The sequence below is a fragment of the Hippocampus bargibanti genome, linkage group LG11 (assembly GCF_051943395.1).
Source record: "Hippocampus bargibanti isolate YZ-2025 linkage group LG11, ASM5194339v1, whole genome shotgun sequence".
NCBI classification, from domain to species: domain Eukaryota; kingdom Metazoa; phylum Chordata; class Actinopteri; order Syngnathiformes; family Syngnathidae; genus Hippocampus; species Hippocampus bargibanti.
The window spans coordinates 4,638,045-4,654,396 of NC_142744.1; the positions used below are offsets into that span (position 1 = coordinate 4,638,045).

Consider the following 16,352-nt stretch of genomic DNA (forward strand, 5'->3'; position numbering starts at 1 on the left):
ATTAAACACTTGATGAGGAACGTAGCCTTCTTTCGCCATCTTGAGGAATGATCCCTTGTAGGTGCTTTCTCTCTGATAATTTTATCTAGTTCCTCGTCAATTGTGTTCTGTTTGATAGCTTTTTGCATCAAGTGTACAGATGGCTTGTGCGGGTTGGTTGTGGAACCTGATTGATGGGATATTTAACCTTGCAGTCTACAATCTGCTTTTGAACTATCAAAGTTGAAACTCTCTCACTGTCGTCTGCCTGTCTTTTTAATATTTAAACCACTCGCCCTCACTGCTGCGTTCCTGACCAATCACGTGGCTTTAACCGAAGACTGGAGGCGGGGAATAGAGGACAAAAACAGTTGGCTGCCATTTTGATGTTCGAAGAACGGGCTCGTTCGCGAACGACACATCACTCATTGAGGCAGCGCCGTGTACGAAAAAAGTTCGTATGCCAAGGTAAAATTTTCATAGATTTAACGTTCGTCAACCAAAAAGTTCATAAGCCAAGGGTTTCGTAAACCAAGGTATCACTGTATTACTCTTATTATTATTAGTTTCAGGGAGTAGTCCACTTTCCCCTTGCAACCTTAGATCAGGGACCTATCAGAGCAGAGGTCTGGCACTTCCACTACTGTCCATTAGGGATATAGATAGCGTTACCAGCACAACTTTAGTTCATTGACGAAGCTTTTCGGATGAGTAGCGAAACAATCAGAAACTAAAGAAGTACAGATGACCACTCCTGTACTACTGAGAGCTCACACAGATGTGTACAGTTGATGCTGATCTATGGCGTCCCCCCAATGCGTATTAAGCTTGTGCAAATCACTACCAGAATTAGAATAATTTTGATCGGCCTTGGTATGTCGAAACAGAAAGGGGAATTTCGCTCCATTCGTAAAGCCTACATTGGTATAATCAATAATAAGCAACTATGATTAGAACAGATGAGTATGTTTAGTGAAGAATGTGGCAAAGTCAACACTGGGAGTGGATTTAAACTAAGGGAGTGAGCAACCAACTCCAGAATCAACAGAGAGAATTAAAAATGCTGGCGGTGCATCACTCGCACGACCATCGCGGAAGAGTCAGGTGTGATGCAAACACCAGCAACGGTTTCATGCGGACGACGTGTGCGCATACATGTAAACAACCGGAAGGCATGATGATGTGGATAACTCCATTTTTTTCAATTCTCTACTCACACCGCGGGGATGTTGGCGACCGCTTTGAGACTGGCCGGGTTACGGATCATCTTATCCAAAGTGCTGACGATGTCTGCGAAGCGAGGCCGGACGTTGCGGTCTTTCTGCCAACAGTCCAGCATGAGTTGGTGCAGTGCGCTGGGGCAGTCCATCGGCGGTGGCAGACGGTAGTCCTGCTCGATGGCGTTAATCACCTACGGGACATGTTGGAGATGGATTGGTTTTATCTGCGTTTATATTGAGGGAATTTATAATGACTTGCAACTAGCATTTATAACTACAGTAAAGTCTCGTTATATCGATATCGGATATATCGATAGTGCCGGTTATATCGATACTATTTCTATGCACGCACGGAGAAAATTACATGCAAACAGGGTCGGATATATCGATAGTCCCGGTTATATCGATATTTTTTCGGACTCCCTTGAATATCGATATAACGAGACTTTACTGTAATTGCACTTTGGCTTGTCCAATCCCGACAACGGTCCTGTTCTGATCTGACATGCACAGTACACTATCTTAGCAATATACTGCAGTTGAGACAAAATATCCTGAAATATGATATTATGGATACATATAAAAAATTGATTAAATGGTATGCAGGCATACTGCAAGTGCACGGGAGCTTGATTTATGATTTTAATTCAATCCAATGCAATTCATTTGTTAAATCTGGTTCAATGGAATTAACTTTTAACTCATTCACTGCAAGATGATGTGCAAAAATGTGTCCACTCCAGTGCCAGGGTTTTTGTCATTGTCACTCAAATTTTAGGACTCACAGAATATTGAGTTTTAGGACTACATAAACATTCAACTTGGCATCAGAAACCTTAATCGGTCTTCTTTCATCAGAATAAAAGTGTTAATTCCTAAATTATATGGCTCTGGAGTTATCTGAGCTTGAAATGGGGGCTGCTGTACAAAATACAATAAAATATATATTGATTTACGCTCCTGATTTGTACACTCTCTCAGAATATACAGCAAAATACTGCAGTTGAGACAAAATATCGCAAAATATGATACTACAGATACATATTGAATATTTATTAAGTATGCATGCATAAGTGCATGGCAGCTTGATTTATGATTTTAATTTAATCCAATGCAATCCATTTGTTAAATCCGGTTCAATGGAATTAACTTTTAACTCATTCACTGCAAGATGATGTGCAAAAATGTGTCCACTCCAGTGCCAGGGTTATTGTCATTGTCACTCAAATTTTAGGACTCACAGAATATTGAGTTTTAGGACTACATAAACACTCAATTTGGCATAAGAAACCTTAATCGATCTTCTTTCATCAGAATAAAAGTGTTAATTCCTAAATTATATGGGTCTGGAGTTATCTGAGCTTGAAATGGGGGCCACTGTACAAAATACAATAAAATACATATTGTTTCATGTAACGCTTTAACTCATTCACTGCCAGATGATGTGCAAAAATGTGTCCACTCCAGTGCCAGGGTTTTTGTCATTTTCACTTAAATTGCAGGACTCACAGAATATTGACTTTTAGGATGACATAAACATTCAAATGAGCATAAGACTGACTGCATAAGACCTTAGACTGTCTTCTTTCATTTGGAAAAAAAAAAGAGTTAATTCCTAAAAATGGATCTGGAGTTATATGAGCTTGAAATGGGGGTGACTGTAGAAAATACAATGCAATACATACATACTGGTTTATTTCGTGCTTTAACAACAGCTGACGTTGGAACAAAGCGCTAACATGGACAAAAGGCAAATGCTGCCCCCTCGTGGAAGGGAAAAAATATTTCCAGAGGCCATGGCCAGCGCTTTATCGGCACCCAAGCATGAAAATTATTATTATTATTATTATTATTATTATTATTATTATATACTTTGCTTTTTAGCGCTTTTTCACAGCTTCAACTGTTGTTAAAGCGCTACATAAATCAATATAATGCATTGTATTTTGTACAGCTGCCCCCATTTCAAGCTCATATAATTCTACACCCATATAACTTAGGAATTCACTCTATTTTTCTGACGAAAAAAGAAAGTCTAAGATTTCTTACACTGAATTAAATGTGCATGTAGTCCGAACACTCAATATTCTGTGGGTCCTGCAATTTGAGTGAAAATGACAAAAACCCTGGCACTGGAGTGGAAACACATTTTTGCACATCATCTGCCAGTGAATGAGCTAATGTTTGCATATTGAGACACCTGCCTACCTTAACCAATGCTGCCTTTATTTAGCGATCACTTTTTTTTACAATTTCTGATTGTGATGATAATGATGAGCACTTACATCCTGATTGGACATGTCCCAGTAGGGCCTCTCTCCAAATGACATCACTTCCCACATGACAATGCCATAACTCCACACGTCGCTGGCGGACGTGAACTTCCTGTAGGCGATGGCCTCCGGCGCGGTCCACCTCACAGGGATTTTTCCGCCCTGAACAAAAGAACAAAAATAAGAGAAACAGCTCACTCCTCACAACTTGTCATTTGCAATATTTTTTTTCAGCGCTCAGATGGATGAAAAGGCTTCTTCAGCCGTCATCTGTACTTCTTTGAAGGTGTCGGACGTTTCGCTTCTCATCCAAGAGGATTCGTCAGTGAACTAAAATTTTGCTGGTAGCTCTGGGCCTATACATAGATATATCCCTACTTTCCAGAGGTGGTGGTGCCAGACCTCTGCTATGATAGGTCCCTGCTCTAAGGTTGGGGAGAACAGAGGACTATTCCCTAACAATACATTATAAAAATGAAAATTAAGATAAAGAGAAATACATTGGGGAGACTAAACAAATGTTCCAAAATAGACTTAATCAACATCGCAGGGATAATACTAGTGAACCTCAATGTGCTGTACATATGCACCTAAAAGCTAGCAACCACGCATTTGACGACAATGAGGTTAAAATCTTAGCGAAAGAAAATAGATGGTTAAAAAGGGGAGTAAAAGAAGCTATTTTTATTAAACAGCAAAACCCTTCACTAAATCGCAATGGTGGTTTGAGCTATAATTTGGATTGTGCTTACAACACACTTCTGAGATCGTTACCATCTAGGCTTAGTTATGCTGATGAGGTGATACCAGAGCAAATGAATAAAAAGGTAAACGCGCCACGTGCGTGGGAGATCGCCATTGGTGTCCAATTCACGGCCTGGGGGCCAAATCTGGGCCACTACATCATTTTATTCGGCCCGCAAAAGCAAATAAACCGTGCAAAATTCCATCTTGCTCGCTAAAGTCCCAACTAAAAATGCAAATTGTCGCAATGCAAACCACAATAACAGTCATTATTTTGAAAACTAGTTATTCATCATTTTTTATGTGCACCCTATATGTAATATAGCTATATAGCGAACTATCTATTCAGTATATAGCTGGCTGGCTATCTAGCTAGGTATCTGTTGGCTAGCTAGCTAGCTTTCTATCTATTTGAGTCACTTCCGGGATGAGTGAACGCTGGCGCATGTGGCTGTCGCTGCTTACCCACAGAAAAACTGTATCCTCTGACTGAAAAGTGACCTTGAGAGTTTCGAAAGCCGCTTAGAAATGAAATGGATTATTATTATGACTGTCATTATGATAATCAGGCCGGTCATAATCAATCAGGAAAGAAGTAATCAGTGTAGCTTCAGGGAATAGTCCTCTATCTAGTCCTCTACCAGCAAAATTTTACTTCGCTGATGAAGCCTCTTGGATGAGAAGCGAACGTCCGACACCTTCAAAGAAGTACAGATGACGGCTGAAGAAACCTTTTCACCGATGGACCACTCCTGTCCGACTGAGATGAGTTTTGTCTCAATGTCTCAAATTTAAGACAGTCTTATTTTTCCTCACGCGCAGTATCTGGTATCAGCGAAGACAATGTAGGTCAAAAACAATGAGGCGAGCATCCAATTTCATTTTTTTTTACCTGTGTTTGAACATATCTCGAGTAGCCTCTAAAGTTGAGTCTTGCCTTGTTTACTTTTTTTTTGTGACAAGTCACAGCTCATCAAAACGCTGACTTAATTGGAGTCCTTTAGACTTTTTCCTTCGTTCACCCTCATCCTGCTTTCCATCCACGCATCAATTGGACATTTAGGAGGGGGCGGGGGGGTAGATTCACCAATCGTTTTAGAAAAGGCTCCCGACAGCGTTTGCCCTTCACGCATCGACCCGATGACGTCTTCCCGCCCGCCGTTTGAATTAAAGGAGATTGGCATGGGCTCCCCCGCTTAATATATCAACTGTGTCTGCTTGTAATTGGACTACCTGAGCCTCCAGTGAAGCCTTGCGCTATTTTTTTTACATTTTTTATTGAAACTGACAGCTGCTTGTCCAATTTCCCCAAATAGGCATGTAGGGGCATTGATAGTTTTTGTGTAAACAGGCAGACTGTCAAGCTGCGTATCTTGAGCCCACCACTGCTTTAATAATGCCAATTAGCCCAATCTGAGAATTCACAGATAAGCCACAGTTGGATACGGACACATAGGAAAAACAAAACGGCCTGAGCGAGGAGGGGGGTGGGGTGGGGGTTGGTTGGGGGGGATGAATGCACACAATGAATAGTAATTTGAAGAATTTCCAGCCACGGTTTGTCATGCTGGTGAGAAAAGTAATCTTCAAATGTGTGATCACGCTGCTTGCTTGAACGTACATTCTTGTCAATGGGAGTGCACAGAGGTGTTGAAAAGGAGAGGGGGGGGGGGTGGCATTTACTGAGGACATTGATTTCTTTGAGGCGTTGACTTTTAAAGGGGTTACACTGTAAACAGAAAGTCACTCGAGGTAAAATATTTCGTTTTCACATATATTCTAAACCACAGGTGTCAAAGGCAAGGCTTGGGGGCCAAATCTGGCCCACCACATCATTTTATTTGGCCCGTGAAATCTAATCACATTTTTGAAATTCCATGATGCTTGATCAAGTCTTAACCTAAATTGGCGTATGTAAACCACAATAACATTATTTACTTATATACATTACATTATATACTTTGCCTTCAAATTTGAAAACTAGTTATTCGTTAATTTGTTGCGCACTCTACATGTGATATGTGGAGGGGATTAAATATTCCTGAATTTCTTTGTTTTGTTTTGTTTTTGCGGGGGTGCTGATAAAGTGCTGGTAAGACCTCTGGCAATGTTTTTTTCCTTCCACCGGGGGCAGCATTTTCCTTTTTTCCATGTTAGCGCTTTGTTACAGCTTCGGCTGTTGTTAAAACGCTATATAAATCAATATGTATGTAAAAAAATGGACTCTTGTACTGTAAATATGTGTTGATGCAATACAGCTACATATATCAATATACATTTTCTTTGATACTTGCACTATGTACAGTTTTTTTTATGAAGCATTTTTGCACATTTATACATCTCAGTTTTCTGAAAAAAAAAAAAAGAAACTCGGAATCCATCTTTTTTTTTTTCAATTTGCAATTCCCGTCCCCTATTTCCTCCACTCCTGCAATTCAGTAATCCATTTCCCAACAATGCACCCTTCAAATGGATTTGAGCACATTTATTTGCCGATGAAGAAAAAACAAACTCCATCAACATCTTTTTAATGAAATCCTGAGAGCAACGATCACTCCTGGATGTTTGGCCCAAAGCAAGCACGGAATGGCAAGATGCTTTTGTAGAGGGGGGGGAGAGTGACAGGAAGATGAAAAATGGAAGAAGAAAAAGGGGGTGAGAAAAAAAAAGAGTCATGGGGGGAGATGTTGGCTTTCTGAGCCACCCGCGGGAATTTCTGGCAAAGGACGGGCGCTAGTCTTTTAACACTTCTATGGTGGAGTCATGCGCAGTTGCAAAATAAAAGCTTTTTGTTGTCATCGTAGACATGCTTGACAGCATGTTGCTATGTGGGCTCGATTCGCCCAAGAATTCTTGAAATATCCTCCTCATGGCTGGCCCGAAGGTGTGTAATACAGGGCGACCCAAAAAGATGCGTACCCATGAAAATGTCAATTGTGGCTTTGATTAAAAAGCTATTTATTGAGGTATTTCAAATGACAACCACACATTGTCACGGTTTGCAAGGTGGTGATGCCGGTTGTGGATCCCAAAATAAGCAGGCAGGAGGGAGCAGCAGATTGTATTTGAGAAATTGTATTAAAATAAAGTCAGCAGGAACTAAATCTAAAACATCAAAAATCATCCAAACAGAAAAATACATAGTATCAAAGAAAACCAAGAGTCTGCCAAGATTAAAGAAACTTGCCAGGTGCAGAAAACACATGCACAGCATACAATGCAATGAATGCACTGCACAATGCAATGACCCGACACCCAATGGTCGTGCCGGGAGTCCTTTTGACTGCCACTGATTGGAACGACCAACACCAGCGCGGCTGCAGGCAGGGCCGACAGCGCCACCCGTTGGTCCCCAACCAGATCATGACACAGATTATTATGTTTATGGAAGACTATTCACCAGAGTTTCAGCTATTTCTGTCAATCTTTAGTCAATGTATGGCTTTCCTAAGATGTGTTCGAAATGTCCACCATTTCGTTGCAAGCAAACCTGTACTCGTCTAACAAAGATGTCAATCACTTTTACACACTCCTATTTGGGGAGGGTGACCCAAAAAGATGCGTCCTAAGCAATGTTTTCTCCCAAAAAAGGAGCGTGTAAAAGTGCTTGACAAATTGGTCACACGAGTTCAGGTTTGCTTGCAACGAAATGGTGGACATTTGGAACACATCTTAGGAAACCCATTAATTGACTAAAAATTGACAGAAAAAAAAAATAATAATAATATAATAATAATAATAATAATAATAATAATAATAATACTATTAAAGCGCTTATAATTTCATTTATAAGCGCTTTTCAAAACTCCCAAGGACACAGGATAAGTTTTTCTGTGGGTGAGCAGCAGCAGCCACACACGCCAGCGTTCACTCAAACCAGTCACAGAAAGCTAACTATCCAGATAATAGATGGCTAATAGCTAGCTTGCTAGCCAGTGAGATATCTAATAGATAGCTCGGTAGAAAGCTCGGTAGAAATAGCTGAAATTATGGTGAATGATCTTCCATAAACTGAATAATGTGTGGTTATAATTTGAAATAAAGAGCTTTTTAATCAAAGCCACAATTGAAATGTTCATGGGTACGCATCTTTTTGGGTCACCCGAACACAAAATGAAGAAGAAAAAAAAGAAGAAAAAAAAACTAGATAAATAATGTGCACTTCACACTGCGCCTCCCCAAGATTAATCTGAGCGAAAATGATTGACAGCCCAATAAACTCTATTATTATACTTGAGAAAATATCTTCCAGATGACCGCTATGCGGTCACACAGTGGAAATATCTATTTGCTTTTATTTCTCAGTAGGCGAAACTCAATTCCTGTTGATGAAAAGTAGACGTTTTTACATTGATTCTTTTTTTTTTTAAACACCCTCAGCCTTCACAGCTCATTATGAGAGGCGGCAAACGTTTTGCCAGGATTAACATTTGTCGTAGAAAATCAGATGGGAACTTGACCTTCCATCCCGAGTAAGTTATTCTGTGTTGATATAACCACATGAAAAGTATACATAACACGTGGACGAATGAATATAAGCTTGAACATGCGGGACTGAAGGATCTTGTCAAATCTTCTCAGATGATTTGACTTGTTTTACAAATTGCACAAGTTGAGAGGCATATAATACATTTCTTGAAGCTTGAAGTATAAACTGAATATTCTGATGTGCTTGAATTAGATCCTATTGGCGTCTCCGTTTTAATACAAGGTGACCAGTCTAATTTGAGCGATTCCGCGTTCATCATAGACCGACCTTGGCCTCATAATTCATTTACAGCACGTTGAAAATAGGCGGAGACGTTCTTGTAAATTTCCAAACTGGAGCACAGTATTAACTCATTTGTGAATTTATTCGGGAATTGAAAATATGACGTAGAACGCCATTCCCAAATTTGTTCGGGTTTTGGTTTTTCATGCTTGGGTGCCGATAAAGCGCTGGCCAGATCTCTGGAAATTGTTTTTTTTCCCTTCCACAAGGGGGCAGCATTTCCCTTTTCCATTTCCATGTTAGATCTTTGTTCAAGCTTCAGCTGTTGTTAAAGTTATGTATGTATGTATTGCACTGTATTTTGGACAGCCGCCCTCATTTCAAGCTCAAATAACGCCAGACCCATATAATTTAGGAATTAACAATTTTTTTCTGATGAAAGTAGAGAGTCTAAAGTTTCTTATGCTGCATTGAATGTTTATGTAGTCCTAAAACTCAATATTCTGAATCAGATCACCTTTATTTGTCCAACAATAGGGACATTCTGTGGATTTTGGAATTCAAGTGACAATGACAAAAACCCTGGCACTGGAGTGGCCAGTGAAAGATTTAATGGACTTGATTTTTTTTGATGACACACGTATTTCATCCCTCCCACCATCCATTTTTTGATCCTCATATGGGTCTCAATGAAGCTGGAGTCTATCCCAGCCGTCTTTGGGCTGGAGGTGGGGGACACCCTGAACCGCTTGCTGCCCAATCGCAGGGCAACACATATTTTAGAACAATTTGATTCTGATTTAAATAATATATGAGAACTGTGATGCAAAATAGCGAGCAGCCAAGTGACAGAAAACAGCAACACATTTCGCAAAGAAGTGGAGCGGAGACGCCAAGAATGTCAATCGGGTTGCGGAGATTTGACGGACGAGAACGTGTGTGACCTCGCCTTTCAACCTCTCTCAGCCTCAATGACACAACTAAACATGGCAACAGGAAAATGCATCAAGGAAGAGCACAGCACAGCACAGTATTCACAAACATACGCAAATATACATTCACTGAGCAACGTTAACGGAATGTGAATGGCGGGTGGGCGTTTTTTCCACATCATCAGCTGAGTCAGTGGAAAGAAAACAGCAAGCAATCAAAAGATTAGGAGGACTTATACATTGCCACCACTTCCAATAAAAAGACTGTGTTGAAAAGTGTGAGTTTTTTTGTTTTTTTTACAGAGGAGCTTAGAACGGATTTTTCTCATTTCCATTCATTGCAGGGGGGAACAATGATTTGAGATACAGCGGTACCTCGGTTTACGAACCCCTTGGCTTACGGAGTTTTCGGTTTACGAACGTTACATTTATGAACATTTTACCTTGGCATACAAACTTTTTTCGTACACTTCTTTTCTTTTTGGCTTTTCCCTTCAAGGGGTCGCCACAGCAAATCAATGTCCTCCATCTTTAGAGGTTTGATCTGCATGTTTGTTTTGGACAAGCTTTTACGTCGGATGCCCTTCCTGACACAACCCTCTTTATTTATCCGGGCTTGGGACCGGCACAAGAAGAATTTGTATTTTTAATGCTTAGAAAATTATAAAGTCGAAAATTACAGTAAAGTCTCATTATATCGATATCGGTTATATCGATAGTACTGCTTATTACGATACTACAGTAAAGTCTCGTTATATCGATATCGGATATATCGATAGTCCCGGTTATATCGATACTATTTCTATGCACGCACGGAGAAAATTACATGCAAACAGGGTCGGATATATCGATAGTCCCGGTTATATCGATATTTTTTCGGACTCCCTTGAATATCGATATAACGAGACTTTACTGTATTTCTATGAACGCAAGGAGAAAATTTACATGCCGCAGGATCGGATATATCGATAGTCCGGTTATATCGATATTTTTTCCGACTCCGGAGAATATCGATATAACGAGACGTTACTGTATGTTCTATGGGGACCTGGGAACGGATTATTCTCATTTTAATGGTTTCCTATAGGAAATTAATTTTTGGGATACACACTTTTCACCTTACACACTGTCTGGGAACCAATTAAGTTCGTAAGCCAAAGTATCACTGTATTCTCATTTCCAGTCATTGCAGGGGGGGGAACAATGATTTGAGAAACAAACATTCGAAAGGATGACTAGTACAAAAGAAATTTATGAGTTGTGTGCTTTGGCACAATCAGTATCGTCTACGGTTTTATGAGCCAAATGCCTCCTGATTTCGGTGAGCATTCTGCAGAGCGCTGAGGGCAAACCCCCTCCTTTGGATGTGAAAACCCTGCAGCATTGCCTCCACGTGAACTCGTGTCCACATTAAACACGCTGACCAGCGGGTTCTCCTCACCATACATCGCAGCGCAGAGCATGCACCGTAATTGCTTTGCCAACAACTTGCAAAGAAGAATCCGAACCGCAGTGTCTGGAAACTGGTGATTAATTTGTCAGGGGAGGAGGTCGACTGCAATGTAAATCACGGCATGTTAGCGCAATTTAATTTTCTCCCCATTCCCTCGGCCTCGTCCGCGGGCGGCAGCCTCGCTCGCTGATTGGTTGGCGACAGGTCATAGCTGAGCAGGTCATGGAGGGAAGAGGAGCGTGGAGAGTTTAATTATGCTCAAGAGCCATGCGGCTGTGAGGTGCAATCCCCCCAACATCCCCTGAAGCATGTTTGCACGTTCACCTTAAACACGTTAGCGGAAGGATGAGGATGAAGAGGACGTCCTATCTGCACAATGTACAGTGACCGTGCAAGAGCCGGGGGCCACCTCAAAGGTTTCTTGAGAACTCAGCACAATGAGAACGATGAAAGGAGGATGAGAGCGGGTTTGAACAAGGAGGTCTACAAATATATTTTTAGATTAATTTTCCAGTCCTCAGTGGGAAAAAGGTTCAAAAGATTTCTTAAAAAAAAAATCTTTATAAATACGAATAAATAAATAAACTTAAAATTATATATATATATATATATATATATATATATATATATATATATATATATATATATATATATATATATATATATATATATATGTATTTTTTTATTTATATTTAATTTATTTATTTATTTTTGTTATTTTCTTAGAAGAAATCTTTTTTGAAGAAATCTCCAGGCGCCGACTCACCGGGCTATTACCTGCATGCTTTTGATCTCAGCTTTTTTGCATGTGTCAAAATACATCAAAAGGTAATCCTAAAATAGCCCCCCTTTATAGCACAAGGTATTAATATTCATATTCGCCCATAATATATACAGAATTACCACCAAAGTACCAATATACTGTATAATCGCGATGGAAAGAATACATCATTTGCATTAACAGTCCCTGAGGCAAATTAAGGAAAGGTACAACTTCTGAAAAGTATTCAGAGAAATTGGTCATCAAAAACAAATGCTTGCTGGAGAGGAATCAATGAAGCCAAAGGTATGTTATAAGAAGCGTTATCACAAAAATGTATTTAAAATACAAACGACAAAAATGTTTTTCCCCTCCAAGTAATCCCAGGTGAGCAAATTCCCCAAGCCTTTTCTTCCGTGCCTACGAACAGCTGAAAAGATTCTTTTGAGATTTTGCCATTTTGATGCCATCAGCATCTTCAAAATCAGTCCCCTTAAAAACTCCTTTGAGCTGGGGAAACAGGGGGGAAAAATGACCCTGAGCCAGGTCAGGTGAGTCCATAAAGTGCAGATGCTCATAGCACCATGAACTGGCGTGTTAGATTGTACTTTGTCTTTGAATACGCAATCATCTGACCCACATTGAAGAGCAAAACGTTTATTTGATTTTGGGTTTGAAACCAGTCCTGGAACTGTTATAGCAGACATCGTACGTCCAACTGCCAGAGATGATTCAATCTCATTTTCCGATACTTCTAGTTTTGGATCTCATTAGACTCTGAGGGTATATCCAATGATGTGGTCAGTGAGTTTCTAAGGTTTGTACAAATCGTGTCATCACCTCTGATTAAATATCGGTCAAGGCAAGCTTGTTGGCACTTAAATCTAAAAGCAGCTTAAATGAGGTCAAAACTGATGAAGAAAACACCTGGTCTTGCACACCATCGCCGACTCTGTATCGCCACACACACCTTTTTACCAAACACGGAGACAGAGTGCGTGCCTGGCATATCCGAATGCGTGTTAGATGAGGTAAAAGGAGAGGCAAGTCGATGACTGCTGATAATTACAGATCGTTGGTGTGGAGGAGTTAATGAGGAGCCAATGCCTCCCATGATGCCCGGGTACTAATGAACGATGAGTAAAAGAGAAAGGCGGGAGGAAGGCGGTCAGGCGGAAGAGATGGGAGCTGTCAGTTGGTGAGGGCGCCATGCCCTTTTTGGTTTCCTTGCACTTTGGGCATGTCAACCGGAGATGAGCCTTCCCAAAGGAGACTTGTCTCCACAGTAATGAAGATGTGACAGAAGGAGAACCAAGGCACTGTGACGATAGAAAGAGGACCCGATGATGATGAAGAGAAGATACGCGAGAAAGGTTGTTCGCTTCTTCAAATGGAAAGCCGTCAGATACACTCAGAACTGATTTGACTGACGTGATGTTAACGGAGGATAATGGAAGCGACGGATGGACCTACCAAAGAGCTGGTGTAACTGGGATCGGAGGTGTCCTCCTGAAGGTAGCGTGACAGACCAAAGTCGGACACTTTACACACTAGGTTGCTGTTCACCAGAATGTTCCGCGCAGCCAAATCCCGGTGCACGTAGTTCATCTCCGAGAGATATTTCATGCCGGCCGAGATTCCACGCATCATTCCCACCAATTGGATGACTGTGAACTGACCGTCGTTCTGCTGCAAAACAAAAAGAGAGACATGGAACCGATTGCGTCACACGGATATCAGAATGACATGGTCGCGCTTGTCCTGATCGTGAAATTCTTTTCCGTTCTTGCGCAAATTTATTTATTCAACAAAAATGGTGCAAGTCTGGATCAGTTCTCTTTTGTGCGCGTGGTTCTGAGCAGCCATGCACCCTGTGTGAATACTCAAAGGCGCTTTGAACATGGCAACAAATACCAGGGTGAAATAAATCGATGGAAACAGGTCGGAAGTGGCGGTTAGCAAAGCCAGCTTCAAAGAGCCCCTTAAAGCCCACCTGAGATCAAAGCGGCACGACGCTGTCAACCGTGAAAAAAACCTAGGTGAGTTGAATTTTGATTATGTTTCTTAATATAAAACAAAGCGTCACAAGTCCAATCATATTTTCAGGGAGTAACGATAGTAATTTGAAAATGGGGTTTTCTGGGGAAGGGGGGAACTGATGCATTAAACAGCATGTTCTGGATCATCTCTTGGTTTCCGACCAATGGAATGTTCCTGGAACACATACCCAGGGAAGGCTTTCAGGGCAGGGTATCTTACCCAGCTGCCCGAGCCACCTCATTTGGCTGCTTTTCAAAATAGAGGTTGGCATAAATACTGTTTTCAGGCTACAATTGAGCGGTACTCTGTGAAATAGATGGTCCAATGCATGTAACGACTCACATGTACACCAAAGATGGAACAAAGTGTCCACAGTCAGAGTCTGTATGAGAAATTCATGTAAGAATCTCCGCTAATTGGGCCTTTGAGGCGCTGGTTTGAACAGATGGAGTTGTGCGGAAAAGTGGGGGCATTACTACCAACGTTGCGAGCCAAATTTGTCAGACAGACATTTTGTTTTCATACGCATGGTGTGGAAGAAATCTCTTTTATGGGAGTCATTCATTTTTTTTTACATGCATTTGGTCTGACTGCGACAGTTCATGAATGATGATCATCAAATTATGACTACCATTTAACAGCTTCCCTTGAAACAGTCGCTCACCCTGAGGAAAGAATCGAGGGCTCCGTTCTCCATAAACTCCGTGACGATCATGACCGGTCGACTTTTTGTGACGACTCCCTCCAGGCGGATGATGTTAGGGTGGTCAAACTGACCCATGATGGAGGCCTCAGATAAGAAGTCACGCCTCTGCTTCTCGACGTAGCCCGCCTTCAGCGTCTTGATGGCGACAAAGATCTCTCGCTTGCTGGGCAGCTTGAGACGACCCTTGTACACTTCCCCAAATTCACCTGAGAAGATGACGTTGATATTATCGCGAAGCAGTTCTTGACTTTCCATCTTCTCTGGTATCTTTAGCAGTCCTATTTTTACCTCAATAAAAGCAATCATGTGGCATTACAAGGCTATACAGACTCTGCGGGTAAAAGAAACATCTCACATCAAAGTAAACCGGAACTGTTTATGCGAGAGAAAACAAAGACACCAGACATAATTACAATCCACTCATGAATGGGTGGCTGGTACTTTGAAATGAAGTATAATGACAAAAGCAGAGGACATGCGGGACAAGACTAATTTCTAATGCAATTACGGTACATCCCATAGTAGCCGGCCTTTGTTCAGGTCAAGTCCACGTGACACCCTGATTGGCTGACTCTGCTCCCCTGACTAATTTGTGTGCGATGAGCGAGATGTAAACATCATGACAAAGACAAAAGAGGCGGAGTGATGATACCTGCGCCAATGACCTCCTCGATTTTAACCGTCGAGACATCAATCTCCTTGGCAAACTCGTGGACGGCTTCGTTGGGGTCTTCGTACGTGAAGGGGTCGATGTAGATCTTCATCCCTGGGGAGCCTGAGAAGTGGGTCGGGCAGCCCAGTGGCGAGGGGCAGTTAGACATGTCGGCTCGCAAAGAGAGTTCTAGAACAACCAAAGGTGTCCAGTGAGAAGAAACCACATCTGTGTTTTTTGTTTTCTCATTTGGTTGATGTGTTTTGCTAATGGCTGATGAATAGGATTGACCCAGAGGTTGTAACTTCGATCACGCGGTGACACATAAGTACTTCCAATCACTGCAAGCTTTTAACGCTATTAATGAGGACGTCTAAACTTGACGTATGAGTCTTCTTAAAATAGTAAAAAGGTTTCTGCAGGATCGAAACAGTTGACATCTGACGCATGAAGGAGGATGGGTGGAAGGTCAAGCAGGCAGTTTGAGTTCCATGTCAAGATAAAAACAAAATGTCAATGAGTGAAGTCTGAGGTTGGAAACGGAAAGACAGACTGTCGTAGAGTGGAACCATTAATGTAGAACACAATTAACAACGGGATGGCGGTCAATTTGGATATGGTTGGATTTTTCTTTCAACCAAATAGATATCAACCCATATTTATTTTGAAATTTGTTCTGTGTCCCTGTTCATTCTCCTTCATCGAGGATCAACAATATATGCCCGCACATACCGTTATATGTTGTGTTCAAATATCCTTTGCTTAAAGGATTAGAACTCAGCGACGGTGCTGTATGCGCTGCCATCTGTCGTGTTTTGTGATGATTGTTAGTGTTATGCTAAACTGACTGATCACAAGCAAAGCTGCGCGGTTGTTGACAGA

At 41.3% G+C, this 16,352-nt stretch overlaps 1 protein-coding gene across 3 annotated transcripts in view; it reads right to left on the reverse strand.

Annotated features, from left to right (window-relative positions):
• Window positions 1-16,352, reverse strand: part of ephb1 (EPH receptor B1) — a 165,694-nt gene that overhangs the window by 7,872 nt on the left and 141,470 nt on the right. For 2 of the 3 annotated variants that reach the window (XM_089007565.1, XM_089007564.1), the window contains exons 10-14: window positions 15,471-15,659; window positions 14,777-15,024; window positions 13,546-13,761; window positions 3,485-3,634; window positions 1,197-1,390 (exon numbers count right to left, since the gene is read on the reverse strand). In XM_089007565.1, the coding sequence (XP_088863691.1) occupies window positions 1,197-1,390; window positions 3,485-3,634; window positions 13,546-13,761; window positions 14,777-15,024; window positions 15,471-15,659 (997 nt within the window). The remainder of the gene's footprint in view (window positions 1-1,196; window positions 1,391-3,484; window positions 3,635-13,545; window positions 13,762-14,776; window positions 15,025-15,470; window positions 15,660-16,352) is intronic. The other variant, XM_089007566.1, reaches the window with a different exon arrangement.